Source organism: Microtus oregoni, unplaced genomic scaffold, assembly GCF_018167655.1.
Source record: "Microtus oregoni isolate MIOR12 unplaced genomic scaffold, Mior012 000016F_ref0000370, whole genome shotgun sequence".
Classification (NCBI taxonomy): Eukaryota; Metazoa; Chordata; class Mammalia; order Rodentia; family Cricetidae; genus Microtus; species Microtus oregoni.
In genome coordinates this window covers 22,919,548-22,932,647 of record NW_024543075.1, presented here as the reverse complement: position 1 = coordinate 22,932,647, position 13,100 = coordinate 22,919,548, and the positions used below count along the sequence as shown (strand labels likewise).

Sequence of the window (13,100 nt, the reverse complement as noted above, 5' to 3'; positions counted from 1 at the left end):
AAGAAACGTCAAGCTGGTAAGTGCTCAGAGGAGTAAGAGCTAGAGAAAGAACATGCCTGAAAAGCTCGGGACCTCATTCTCATAGCAGAGGTGATGGATAAGATTTTAAAAGTTGATAAAGTCTTACTTATTTGCAAAGAAGAATCAGAAAACCAAAAGCAAAGCATCCCAACATGCTACCTTTGTGGAAAGGACTGAAAGCTGAAAGAGGGGAGCATATTTTACATTTTGTGTGTTTATATTGGGGGACTATGTCTAGAAACATTATTTCTACTACCGTAGAGAATAGTTTTTAGATCTCAAAAGAAAAGCTCTCCACTCACAAAACCCTGATGATGGCAGGACAAGAAGAGGTTTTAAAAAATGAGGCAGGGGCCGGGATAGGTGGCACACATCTTTAATCCCAGCACTTGGGAGGCAGAATTAAGTGATCTTAGTGAATTCAAGGCCAGTCTGGTCTACAAAGTGAGTCTAGGACAGTTAAGGCTATTATACAGAGAAACCCTGTCTTGAAAAAAACAAAAATAACAAAGCGAAAGAAAAAATCCAAGCAAACAAAACAACAACAACAAAAAGAGGCAGGGTGCGAGTCACCTGGAAACTTGGCTCAGTGATTAAGAACACTGAATGATCTTGCAGAAACCTGGGTTCAGTTCCCAGCACCCACATGGCAGTTCACAATAAATTGTAACTCCAGTTCCAGGGGATCAATGCTGCCTTCGGACCTCCATGGATACCAGACAAGCACATGGTACACAAACAGGCATGCAGGCAAAACATCCATGCATACAAAACAAATCTAAAAGAAAAAATAGTAATAAGGAAACACTACACTCACTACTAATGCTTCTCTCTTTCCAGAAACACACATGGGTTCATCTGGACAAACCTCTAACCCATAAGGTCTCAACAGGGCTGCCTGGGGTGGGGCTGATGGCCACAGCCAAGAACATTGGGCTCACAGGGGCGAGCCTGGTATTTCTGGAATGACAAGAGCTCCCTAACATCTTAAGCAAAGTAGCATTCAGCTCAGTAAAGGAGTCTGGAAATGCAGGTTACCAGAGGGAGGTCCTTGGAGAGTGTAACAATGTGCGTGCAGCTCAAGTTCACAGCTGGCAGGCCTATGACTGTGTCTCTCCCCACAGCCCGAGGTAATGTGCATAGCCCCCGGCCAGCACCATGAAAGCTACCCAGCAGGCTGAAGTTTTTCCAGCTAGAGCCAGCTTGGTTTCCCCATGTCCTGAGACTCAAATTTATGTAGTGTTTTCAGAAGTAGGATTTCACTGTAAGTTCTGAAGGGTGACCAAAAGTCATGGCAATAATTCACATTGTTTGAAGGAGGCTATGGAACTCCACTGACAACTAAAAAAGACACAATCCATACCTAACACTATTGTTTTGTTTTAATTTGCTAGTGTATGGTAACTAGGGCAAGATATGCCCACTAGTGTAATAGCTTCGTAAACATTATGAGAACAATCAAGCACTTTCTAAGTGGATTTAAGACCTGATCCACAAAATGAAACTTATGCACTGCCTTGTACTGTTTGTAAGAGCAAAAATCTGTGGTTGGCTATGCCGCAGGTTGTAGAGAAAACTTAATACTATCACTCAACTAGATGGGCAGAGTAATAAACTGTCCTCTAAACTGTAGTCTCTACACCCACGGGTCAGTGCATAGACGGATATCAGTACAGAGACTCACAGTCAATCAACGTGCACAGAGCACAAGACTCGAGTGCTCAGCTCTAAAGGAGACAGCTATGTCACTCCAACCCCAGAGCCAGGAGTCATCAGAGAGAGGTGGAAAGACTGTAAGAGCCAGAGGTGCTGGACGTCTGCAAAGAAACAGCATGTGCTGGACATGACAGCCCCACTGCCCACGAACTCACAGAAGTTATGACTGTGTGTATGACATCTACACAAGACCACACCTGCCAAAATCCAAGCACAAGTGGAAGAAGAGTCATGGAGTTCTACCCCTAGCCGAGGAGCTGTTGGCAACTGATGGCTGCTGGGGAAAGAGAGTCTTAGAGTCAGTTTTCTTCAAAGAGGCAGTCCCCAAGAGGCTACCCATGTGCCTAACACACATGTACATACTGGCAGTACTAAGTAGACCCTGGGTGTAGAAAAGAAAGAGCACATGAGGTTGGGAAGGAAAGTGGTAGGGGAGAGAAGGAAGAAACTGGAGAGAACAGAAATGGGGGCAGATTTGACCAAAAAACATTACATAAATACTGGAGGATGTCCACTCCCAAGGACCCTCAGGCCTCAGTTACGTGGTCAGAGGGCCCAGCCTCCTTTCTTTTCTTTTCTTTCTTTCTTTCTTTCTTTTTGTAAGATTTTATTTATTGCTGGGCGGTGGTGGCACATGCCTTTAATCCCAGCACTCGGGAGGCAGAGGCAGGTAGATCTTTGTGAGTTTGAGGCCAACCTGGTCTACAAGAGCAGGTTGTGAGCAGTCAGTGCTCTTAACCACTGAGCCATTTCTCCAGTTCTCTTTTCCTTTCTTTCAGTGACAAGTTTCAGGTTTTACTTTTTGGGTACTAGGTGGTTCCCCAGTGTCCTCGTGTATGCAAACACTCTGCCTCTGATGACCCCAACCAATCACCTCCATCTCCTCCACATTTTCCCAGGCAAGCAGGGACCTGTTCTGGTTTTCTCTACAAACTTCCCTGTTCTGGGCATTTCAAATGGATGATGTTCTGTAAGTAGCTTATTTCACCTCTAGGCTATTTATAACACATTTTTATTTTACTTTAAAATTTTTATTATTTGTGTGTGTGTGTGTGTGTGTGTGTGTGTGTGTGTGTGCGTGCGCGCGCGCGCGCGCGCGCACTCATGCACACATGTGTGTTTGGTTTGGTTTTTCCGAGACAGGGTCTCTCTACATAGCCTTGGTTGGCCTTGAACTATATAGATCCCACTGGCTTCAAACTCACAGGTATCTGCCTGCCTCTGCCTCTGTGCTGGGATTAAAGGTGTGTGACACCACGCCCAACTCACTTGACATTTTAAATTATGTATTTAGTCTTAGGCCACTGGATGAATGTGTTGATAACTTCCAGTGCTCCACCTAAGCAAATGATGTTCCTCTGAGCACCCTTCGGAACATCCTCTTGGGCTCAGGGACAGGTGTGTTTGCAGCGGGAACACAGAATACACTCTCAATTGGGAACAGACACAACTCTCCAAGATGACCAGCCCTGCCCCCGGCTTCCTCAGCTTACTTGGCAAAGAGGGATTTCAGAGCTGTCAGCAATCCACAGGTCCCCAGGCCATTGGTGAACTTAGCACATCTGTCAACAGCTGCAGATGCCAGGCCAAAGAGCTTGTGCACAGAGTGGCTCAGCTCCTGAACGCAGTCAATCACTTCCCCGTGCTCCTGGGCAGTAGACAGAGATAAACAAAAGCCTCATCAGACTTAAGAATGTTGATGTACATACCACTAACACAGAACCCACCAGCATTTACATGGATGGCTGGCAAGCCCACTCACCTGTGGCTAAATCACCTAAGAAACCAAAACACCATCCCTAACTGTAATGGTTCAAAAACCCGAGCTGTGCACACACAAACACATATGCAAACATGGATGGCCAGTAGTTTTATGTGGCTGTTGACAGCAAAAAAATTAACTCCTGGCAGAAAAATACAACCAAAATTTAGCTATCTTGTCCTCACATTCTTTATTTCTTTCCTCTTTTACTGTGATTAAAATGGCTCTTCACCTTCCATCCCTCTAGCTAGGATGAATTTCCCTGATCAGACACTCGAAGGAGTACGACCAGGGAAGCGCCTCCTGCAGGACCAGAACAGAACTGAGGCGGCGACTTCAACTACTGTTCAGTCAAGGCTTCTTGAGCAGCTCACCTCACGCTGGGCGTCTCAAAGGAGCCAAGAACAGATACTGTCTGACACAGAGATGGCCCTGACCCCTTGAGAGCGTACCTGCTCTGAAACCCTTGAGACAAAAGGCAAAAGACCAACTCAAGACAGAATCCCTAAGTTGAAGAAACAGAGAGTTAGGATTTAAGTCTCTCTGTTTTACTTTGTTTGCTTTACCTTTTAACTGGTGGTCTGAAATGACAATAGAAGCACATTGGTAGCTTTATTTATTTTATATTTGGACTGCAAGAGTACTTGAGGCATTTAAAGCCAACCAATCTGCCTTCTTCCTCTTCCTTTCCTCCTCTCTTCCCCTTTATACACACTTGATCCCACCCCACCCCTCTGCCACACAGAGCCAAGCACCTAGCACACAGAATGCTTGATAAACTGCAGCATTGTCAGACATTACCAGAGGCACAGCACTGATCTGTATAAGAAGGTTGTTCTCCTCCATGTCGCCGTACTTTAGCTGGTAGGGTTTATATGGACCATACACAGCATCCACCAGCTCCACAACTTTCACCAGGTTGTGGTCCTCTGTAGGGAACAAGAAATTAGAATAATAGGCAAATAATCTGAAACTGGTTGCTGGAAAAACAATAGGAAAAAGGTACTCTCCTGGAACATTCCCTGATCTGTATACACTGCATTAATCTGCTTTCTCAGTCATGAAAGCGCCTGTGGTCCCCAAAGCAAAGATCTGGGCTTCACGTGTTGTTTGCTTCAAGTAGTATTGCATATACCATGCCCCTAAAGAGTTGAGAGCCATCACAGTGAAGACCCGGGAGCGGTGATGCACGTCCACAATGTCAGGGAGAGGTGACAGGAGGTATTCCAGGTCATCCTCAGCTACACAATGAGCTTGAGGTCGGCCTAGGCAACATGAGACTTCTCTCAAAAAGCAAAACCAGGGGCTAGAAAGATGGTTCAGCAGTTAAGAGCATATTCTGCTCTTAAGGACTTGAGTTTGGTCCCCAGTATCCAAATGAGGCTGCTCACAGTCACCTTTAATGCCAGCTCCAAAGCCTCTGGTCATCTATACTCATGTGCACATAATCATATACATACACATAATTTAAAATAATAAAAATAAATCTTAAAAACAAACAGCACTTATCGGGGGCAGTGAGATGAATCACAGCAGGGAAAGAAACTAAGGCCTAATGACCTGAGTTCGGATCCTGGGACTCACATGGTAGGGAGAATCGACTTCTACACTTGCTCTCTGACCTCCATATGTGTGCCATGGCACGTCCATGCTCACACGCATACATACTAAATAAACAGTGAGAAATAAAACCACATTTGACAGGGTCAGGAACTGGCTAGCGAGAAGCAGCCCTGTAGGCGATCTTCTCCCCTACCCCATCATTTGCAGTGATCCGGAGAAGGTGCTCTGCACAGGGCTGGGAAAACTGCATCTCCACATGTAAAAATATCAGATTAGACACGTATCTATTGCACTGCACAAAAATTAGATCCAAGAGAATCAAATGCTAAAACATCTAGAAGAAAACACATCCAGTGTAGGCAAGGGCTTTCTGAGTAGACCGCATTTACCTAGGGATTCATGAGGGAAACAGTCGGCAAGTAAACTCACAAAACCAAAAGCTCCTTCCTGAACAGCTAAGGAATTGTTAATCAGTCAAGTGAAGAAGAAACCCATAGCATGGGAGAGAATTTCTGTCAGCTATGCATCTGACAGAAGATTAATATCCAGAATACATAAAAATTCAAAAAACGAAGAGTCAAAAAAACAAATGACCCAATTAAAAAATGGGCTAGGGATCTAAAAGGAGAGTTCTCAATAGAGGAAATAAAAATGACTAATAATTACCTCAAAAATATTCAGCATTCTCAGAAGATAGGGGAAAGTAAATTAAAATACTTGAGACTGCATCTCACCCCAGTCAGAATGTAGAATGGCTAACATCAACAAGACAACTGACAAGAGATCCTGGTGAGGTTGGAGAAAAGGAGGACCCTCATTCACTACGGGAAGTAAAACTGATGCAACCACTCTGGATATCAGTGTGGAGAATCCTCAAAAAACTAACACTAAATCTATGCCATGACTCAGATGCACACACGCCTTGGCATCTGCCAGAGGCCTCGACACTGCTCTACGGACTTTTGGTCAGCCATGTTCATTGTTCCTCTATTCACAACAGCCAAAAAATGGAAACAACCCAAATGTCCTTCAGCTGATGAAAGGATAATGAAAATGTGGTACAGTAAAGCAGTGGTGGCGCACACCTTTAGTCCCAGCACTCGGGAGGCAGAGACAGGCAGATCTCTGATGCTGAGGCCAGCCTGGTCTACAGAGGGAGTTCCGGGACAGCCAGGGCTACACAGAGAAAACCTGTCTCAAAAAACCCAAAATAAATAAATAAATATTTTTTAGGGTGTGGTGCAATACTATGCAGCTGTGAAGAAAAATGAAATCATGAAATATTCAGATGTATGGGTGGACATAAAATATTATATCGAGTGAGGTAACCCAGAAAGACAAACACTGCATGTAAGAAAGAGGGATCAGGAAGGATAAAGGAAACAAGAGAAGGAGAGAAGAAGAAGGGAGAAAAGGCAAGCAAGCTGCTGTTGCTGCTTTGTTTGTTTCTTTAAGCAGGGTCTCATATATTTCCATGCTGGCCTCAAACATGCTTTGTAGCTGAAGACGACATCGAACTCCTGACCCTCTTGCCTCTACCTCCAAAGTCATGGATGACAGGTGCACACCAACATGCCCAGTTTATGTGGTGCTGGGGTTCAAACTCAAGGCTTCATGCATGCTAAGAAAGCACTCTGTCGCCTGTACTCCCATCCTCGGCCCCATTTCCATCACTTCTTTACAGCAGAATGCCAGCCAGGAAATGTAGGAAGAAAGACAGAATTAGGAAATCATTTCTTTTTTTGGTGGGGGGAGGAGGTTGGTTTTTCAAGACAGGGTTTCTCTGTGTAACAGCCCCAGCTGTACTAGAACTAGCTCTGTAGACCAGGCTGGCCTCGAATTCACTAAGATCCGCCTGCTTCTGCCTCCTGAGTGCTAGAATTAAAGGCAGGTGTACCATTGCCCAATTTGGAAATCATTTCTTTGTAATCAGCAATATAAGAGTTTATTCAGATAGGCTGTATCAATGGATGTTAAGGTTACTGAATAAATATATATAGCTTATTGTAGAGGAAAAGACAGCGTTCTAGGGCATGGGAAATTCTACAAGAAAGCTATTTTCTTCAAAGATGTCACTGTCACAAAAAGAAGACCTCCACACTAAACTGGCTCTCAGAGGGAGACAGAGGAGGAAGCAGTCAGAAAGATCTCTCCAGAGCTGGCAAAATCTGAATACAAGCGATAACTACATATTAAATGCTTGGATATAATAATGACAACAATCTATTATATACACATTATAAAAGCTGGGCATGGAGGTGCATTTTGTAATCCCAGTAACTAAGGAGATCAGGAGCTCATGGTCACCCTCAGCTACCTAATGAATTAAAAGCCAGCCTGGACTAAATGAGATCATTTCTCAAAAGGCCAAAAACAATATAAATTTAGTATATATACATATATACACTTACACACAAAAATGCTATTCCTAGATGGCAAGCTGAGGATGACTATTTTTTTCTATTGTCAAGATTTTGTGCAATAAATATATATAGCTTATTGAAGTAAACTTAAGAGCTGGAGAGGTGGCTCAGTGGTGATTATCACCACCACTCTTACAAAGGACCTAGGTTCGGTTCCCAACACCCACACGGTGGCTCACAACCATCTATTATTCTAGTTCTCAGGGCCCCAACACCATCTTCTGTCCACTATAGGCACCAGACACATATATGATACATGTGTGTGTGTGTGTCACATTCAGTCAAAATACCCGTACATAACAAAAAATAAAAATAAGAAAAAAAAAACATGAACCTAAATTGTTTTTCAAATTGCTTTCCATTTGAAAGCCTTTCATATATTTTACATTGTATCATGTATATGTATTAACTATTAAATAACAAAAAGTTAAAAATAAAAGTTAAAAATATGTCTGTAACATAACAGATAAATAATGGGAGAAAGTCCACTATATAAAAATCTTTTAAGAATATAGGCTAAGACGAGTGCCACACCTTTAATCCCAGCACTCTGTGAGTTCAAGGCCAGCCTGGTCTACAAGAGCTAGTTCCAGGACAGGCACCAAGCTCCAGAAAAATCTTTTCTCGAAAAACAAACAAACAAACAAAAAAACAAAAAGCAAACAAACAAAAAAGAACATGGGTTAAATTTTTAAGAGTGGCATTAGGGGAAATTTTCATTTGTTTATAGATTCTTTGTCAGGAAATTTTGCAACACATATTTTTATTGCTTTTTATACATGTACTCAATAATGCATTGCTTTAAATGAATTGCTCTAAAAAATTAATGAAAACTAGATTAAATCTCCAAACAGATAATTTTAAAACATTAAAAACCAAAGTGATAGGTCATTAATTTTCTAAGAACTGGGAAATGATGGAAGAAAGAAAGAACGCAATGATGGGGAGGATGGCTAGGTGGGTGGTGGGGGCACCACTCACCCAAGGGACAGGAGAAGACACAAGTGTGATGGGCACCTTTAAATTGCCCTGGGCATAGCAGCTTCAGCTCTATACTTCTAAAACCTCAAGGCTGGTTCAGAAACTCTCCCCAGACAGTTAGTAAAGATTTTACTTAAATAATAACTATTTAAGTAAAAAGTATGCCATGGGGGGGGGGGAGGCTGGAGAGATGGTTTAGTGGTTAGAGCACTGGCTGCTCTTCTAGAGGACCCAGGTTCAAATCCCAGCACACCAATACACATAAACATAAAATGAAAAAAGTATGCCATAGGGTCAGGCATGCCACTACCTGCCATTAATCCCAGCACTCAGGAGGCAGATGCTGGAGGATCTCAGTGAGTTCAAGACCAGCCTGGTCTACGTAGAGAGTTCCAGGACAGCCAGGGCTATGTAGACCCTGTCTCAAAACAAGCAAACCAAAACGCATGCCATAGTCACGAAGCAGCCATTAGAAGCCAGGTTTTAGGATAACAATAACCTAAGAAAATATTCATTCTATTATCCTTCTTTAAATGTTTGTGTGTACATCACGTGAGGAATCCAGAGAACAATGCTGGGTGTCATCCTCAGGAATGTCATCCACCTCCTTTGAGACGTGGTCTCTCAATGGCCTGGAGCTCACTGATTAGGCTAGACAAGCTGCCCAGGGAGCCCAGGAAGACTCCCGTTTCTGTCGTCCCAGTACTAGAGTTACAAGCATGAGATGCTATGCCTAGCTTTTTTCATATGGATGCTAGGGCTGAATTCAGGTCCTCATGCTCAGAGGTAGGCACTTTGCCAGCTGAGTACCTCCTGGTTCCCAGTATATTATTTGAAATCAAAAAGAATGTAAGATTATACACCACCAATATTTTAAAATATTTTGCCAGGAATGGTGGTTCATGCCTTTAATCCTAACACTTGTGAAACAAAGTCAAGTAGATCATTGTGAGTTTGAAGCCAGCCTGGTCTACGTAGTGAACTCTTAACAGGTCAGCCAGAGCTACATATTGGAACCTTGCATAAATAATAAATAAATAAATAAATAAATAAATTTTTATGGGTTATGTACATTATTGTAGTATAGCATATATGCATATTATCAATATACAATGCATTAAATAGGCTTCATGCAATAACATAGTAGTTAAAGATTATATAGTATAATATATGTTAAATATTTATGAAGTATGTTAAACATATTTTATATATTATATATTAAATATTTATATTAATGCTTGTAAATAGTATGCACTTATTTAATTGTTGAGGCAAGTTGGAATTTTGAGACAGGATTTCACTACATAGCTCAGACTGGTCTTGAACTCACAGTCCTCCTTCCTCAGTCTCCCAAGGACCAGGGCTGCAGGGCATGCCAGCAAGTCCAGCTTCAATGTGCATTTACATATAAACTGCTGGGAGGAATAGAAAAGAATGCAACTGCTATCTCTTTCTTAACGATTAAACTACAGATCATTTTCATGCTCCCTGTTTTGCTACTGGGGTTATTTTGTTCTGTTTTTTTTTTTTTTTTTTTTTTTTTTTTGGTTTTTCGAGACAGGGTTTCTCTGTGGTTTTGGAGCCTGTCCTGGAACTAGCTCTTGTAGACCAGGCTGGTCTCGAACTCACAGAGATCCGCCTGCCTCTGCCTCCCGAGTGCTGTTTTGTTTTTTTGAAACAGGATTTTTCTGTGTAGCTCAGGCTGTCCTGGAACTCACTCTGCAGACCAAGCTAGCCTCAAACTCAGAGAGCCAACTACCTCTGACTCTGGAGTGTTCGGATTAAAGTGGTGGCTCTGTTACTGTTTTGGGATGGGGTCAAACTATGTAACCCAGGCTGGATTTTAATCCAATACATCTCTGAGTACTGAGATACATGCATACACCACCACATCCATCTTTCCAAAAGTATTTTTGGCTTAAGTCAATAAAAAAAAAAAAAAGCAATTGGAAGGCCTCAGCTGGAATTACTAGAAATCTAAGCTTTCATGATGACTTCAGAGGGTGGTTCTCAAGTCTTTAAGAAAGTCCATCCTTAGGGAGGAATGGATATAACCTGTTCTCTGCCCTACCTCGGCCAGCCTGCTCTAGTAGGGTACCCAGGCTAAGCATTCTCTAGTCACTTGGGCCAGGGCATCACAGTCCTCTGGAAACCACCCACATGACTGTGCGTCTCCCACAAGTGAGGCCTGATTAGTGAGTGTGCCACAACACCTATGAATCATCAGGAACCCGAACAATAAGCACACTCCCTGGAATGTACAGGCAATTAAACACAATGTAATTAAAGAGAATAACTATTAAATAAACGAAGTCTGTGACACCCCACAGCCACACGGCAGAATGAGGCCTTCTTGAAGCAATTTCCTGATTTGACAGCAGCATGCGTCACAAGGTCTATGTTGCTTAAAAGTTTATGATGCTTTCATACAGGTGGAAAACAGCTGGGGAGCTCGGCGGCCCGCACACAGCGTACCCAAGTGGGATAAGCTGTGCTCTGCTCACAGCTGGCCACTGGGAATAGCCACTTTCCCCACAGTCGCTTCAGACCGGTCAAGGCTGCTGTGTCCTTCACAACCTTCCCCTCTAGCCTGTGTTCCCGCAAACTTACTGTTTAGGTCCAACTGTCTAAGGCTTTGACTTAAAACAAAGAGGCTCCTCCCGCTGAAACCTGCTGCCAGCTCACTGCCACTCCCACCTCCCTCTTTCACACTCTCAGGCATGGCAGAAGTGTTGTCCCTGCCTTGGAGTATGTGAAGCTCCAGGTTAGCACTGAGCCAGGCGAGTACACTGAAACCCACTTCCATGCGGGCACTGTTTTCATGGGAAAGCTCTCCACGTGAGTCGAGAAACACTGACCCCTTTCCCTTCCATACAGCTACCTGAGACAGTAAACAAGCCCGGCCCCAAAGCCAGTAAAGACGAGCCAGACAGGAGGTAGGAATGCTTACGGAGGTGGGGGAGCAGTGCCATCTCCAGCCCCTTGGCAAAGTGGGCGGTGGTGTCATAAAACTCCAGCAGTCTGGTGAGCTCCAGCTCGGGTCCCGCTCTCTCCACGCCTGCACTGAGGCACATGGGCAGGGAAGGCACCAAGGCCCCCAGGGTCTGAATCAGCAGTACCGTCACCACCTCGTGGGGGTTCTTGAAAACCTGCAGTGGGAGGGAGGCACGTGCATCAGTGCACAGGAGCCAGCTGTCTCCCGATAGCTCCAAGGCCCCTAGGACTACTCAAGATGGGCCAGCAGGGAGTCCCGAGTTTCCCTCACCGGAAAAACTGGACAGAGACAGAATGGAAAGTGGCAGTAGTGCAGTTTGGTCAGAAAAGCACATCTATCAATGGTCCGCATGCCGACTTACTCAAGCTTCCCAAACGCCTGGTACAGCACTGAGACAGTCATCAACGGAGAGACTGAAGGGACGAAAGGACGAGCAGGGCAAACGCAGGAGAGAGCAACACTGACTAGAGCTGGAGGCCATGCACAGCCCAGAGCCTGGCCTCAAGTCGCTTCTCCTCTCTGCACACATCTCTTGGGAAAATTTGAATAACGTACAAATTCCATTTAGAAAATACTCTCAACCTCCCTGTGCTGATTATTACCTTTTTACTATGACCCAGAAGGTGCAAACATGAACTCAGATATAAGAATTAGTCTTAGAAAAGCTGAATGCCATGTGGTGGTGGCGCATGCGTTTAGCCCCAGCACTCAGGAGGCAGAGGCAGGTGATCAAGTTCGAGGCCAGCCTGGTCTACAAAGTGAGTTCCAAGGCAGCCAGGGCTGTTACACAGAAAAACAAAACAAAACAAAACAAAACAAAACAAAGCAAACAAAAAAAAAAAACAAACACCAAAATAGATGCAAATGAAAACTATACAGCCAACAAAATTCAAACTATTCAACTTACAAGATGCAGCAAAAACAGATCAAGGAGGAGAATTCACAGCTATAAATGCATACAGTAAAGATCTCACATCAGTCACCTAACTGCATGCATTAAAGAACTGAGGGTAGGGATGCAGGTCGATGGGGCAGTTCTTGCCTATCAACCATGTATGGCTCCAGTCCCCAAAACCACACAAAAAACTAGGTGTGGTGGCACCCACCTGGAGTCACAGCACTTGGGAAGTAGAGGCAAGCAAATCAGAAGTTCAAAGTCATCCTTAGCTAAACAGCAAAAAACAAGGCCAGCCTGGGCTATATGAACTCTGCCTGAAAAAACAAGAACCTGAACTAGAAAAATAAGAACCTAAACTTAAAGTCAGAAAAAGATTACTGAGGTTTCAGATACATAGAATCAATGCCAGAAACTGTTTTTGGTTTTTTGCAAAGAGCTCTAAAATTGATAACCTGTACCTAAACTAAGGGAACAGGACAGAGTATTCAACTTGCTAAAATCAGATACGCAAGTAGGAACACTAGCACCAATTCTATAAAAGCAGAAAGCTCCTAAGGGAGGACTATGAACAACTACTTACCAGCAGCCTGAACATGTGGACATGGTACTAGCTGCAGTCTACGAAAACTGGCTCCAGAGGAAAAAGAAACTCCAAATAGACCTAAGGTTGGCCGGGATCATGAATCAGCTGTCAAAAATGCCCAGACAGCTGGTATGGTGCTCCATACCTGCAATGCCAGT

The 13,100-nt window shown here is 43.7% G+C and overlaps 1 protein-coding gene across 1 annotated transcript in view; it reads right to left on the bottom strand.

The window, feature by feature from the left end:
* Cog7 (component of oligomeric golgi complex 7) overlaps positions 1-13,100 on the bottom strand; it is a 64,568-nt gene that overhangs the window by 26,004 nt on the left and 25,464 nt on the right. The window contains exons 7-9 of the mRNA XM_041666387.1: positions 11,417-11,615; positions 4,301-4,428; positions 3,231-3,385 (exon numbers count right to left, since the gene is read on the bottom strand). Coding sequence (XP_041522321.1) covers positions 3,231-3,385; positions 4,301-4,428; positions 11,417-11,615 — 482 coding nt within the window. The remainder of the gene's footprint in view (positions 1-3,230; positions 3,386-4,300; positions 4,429-11,416; positions 11,616-13,100) is intronic.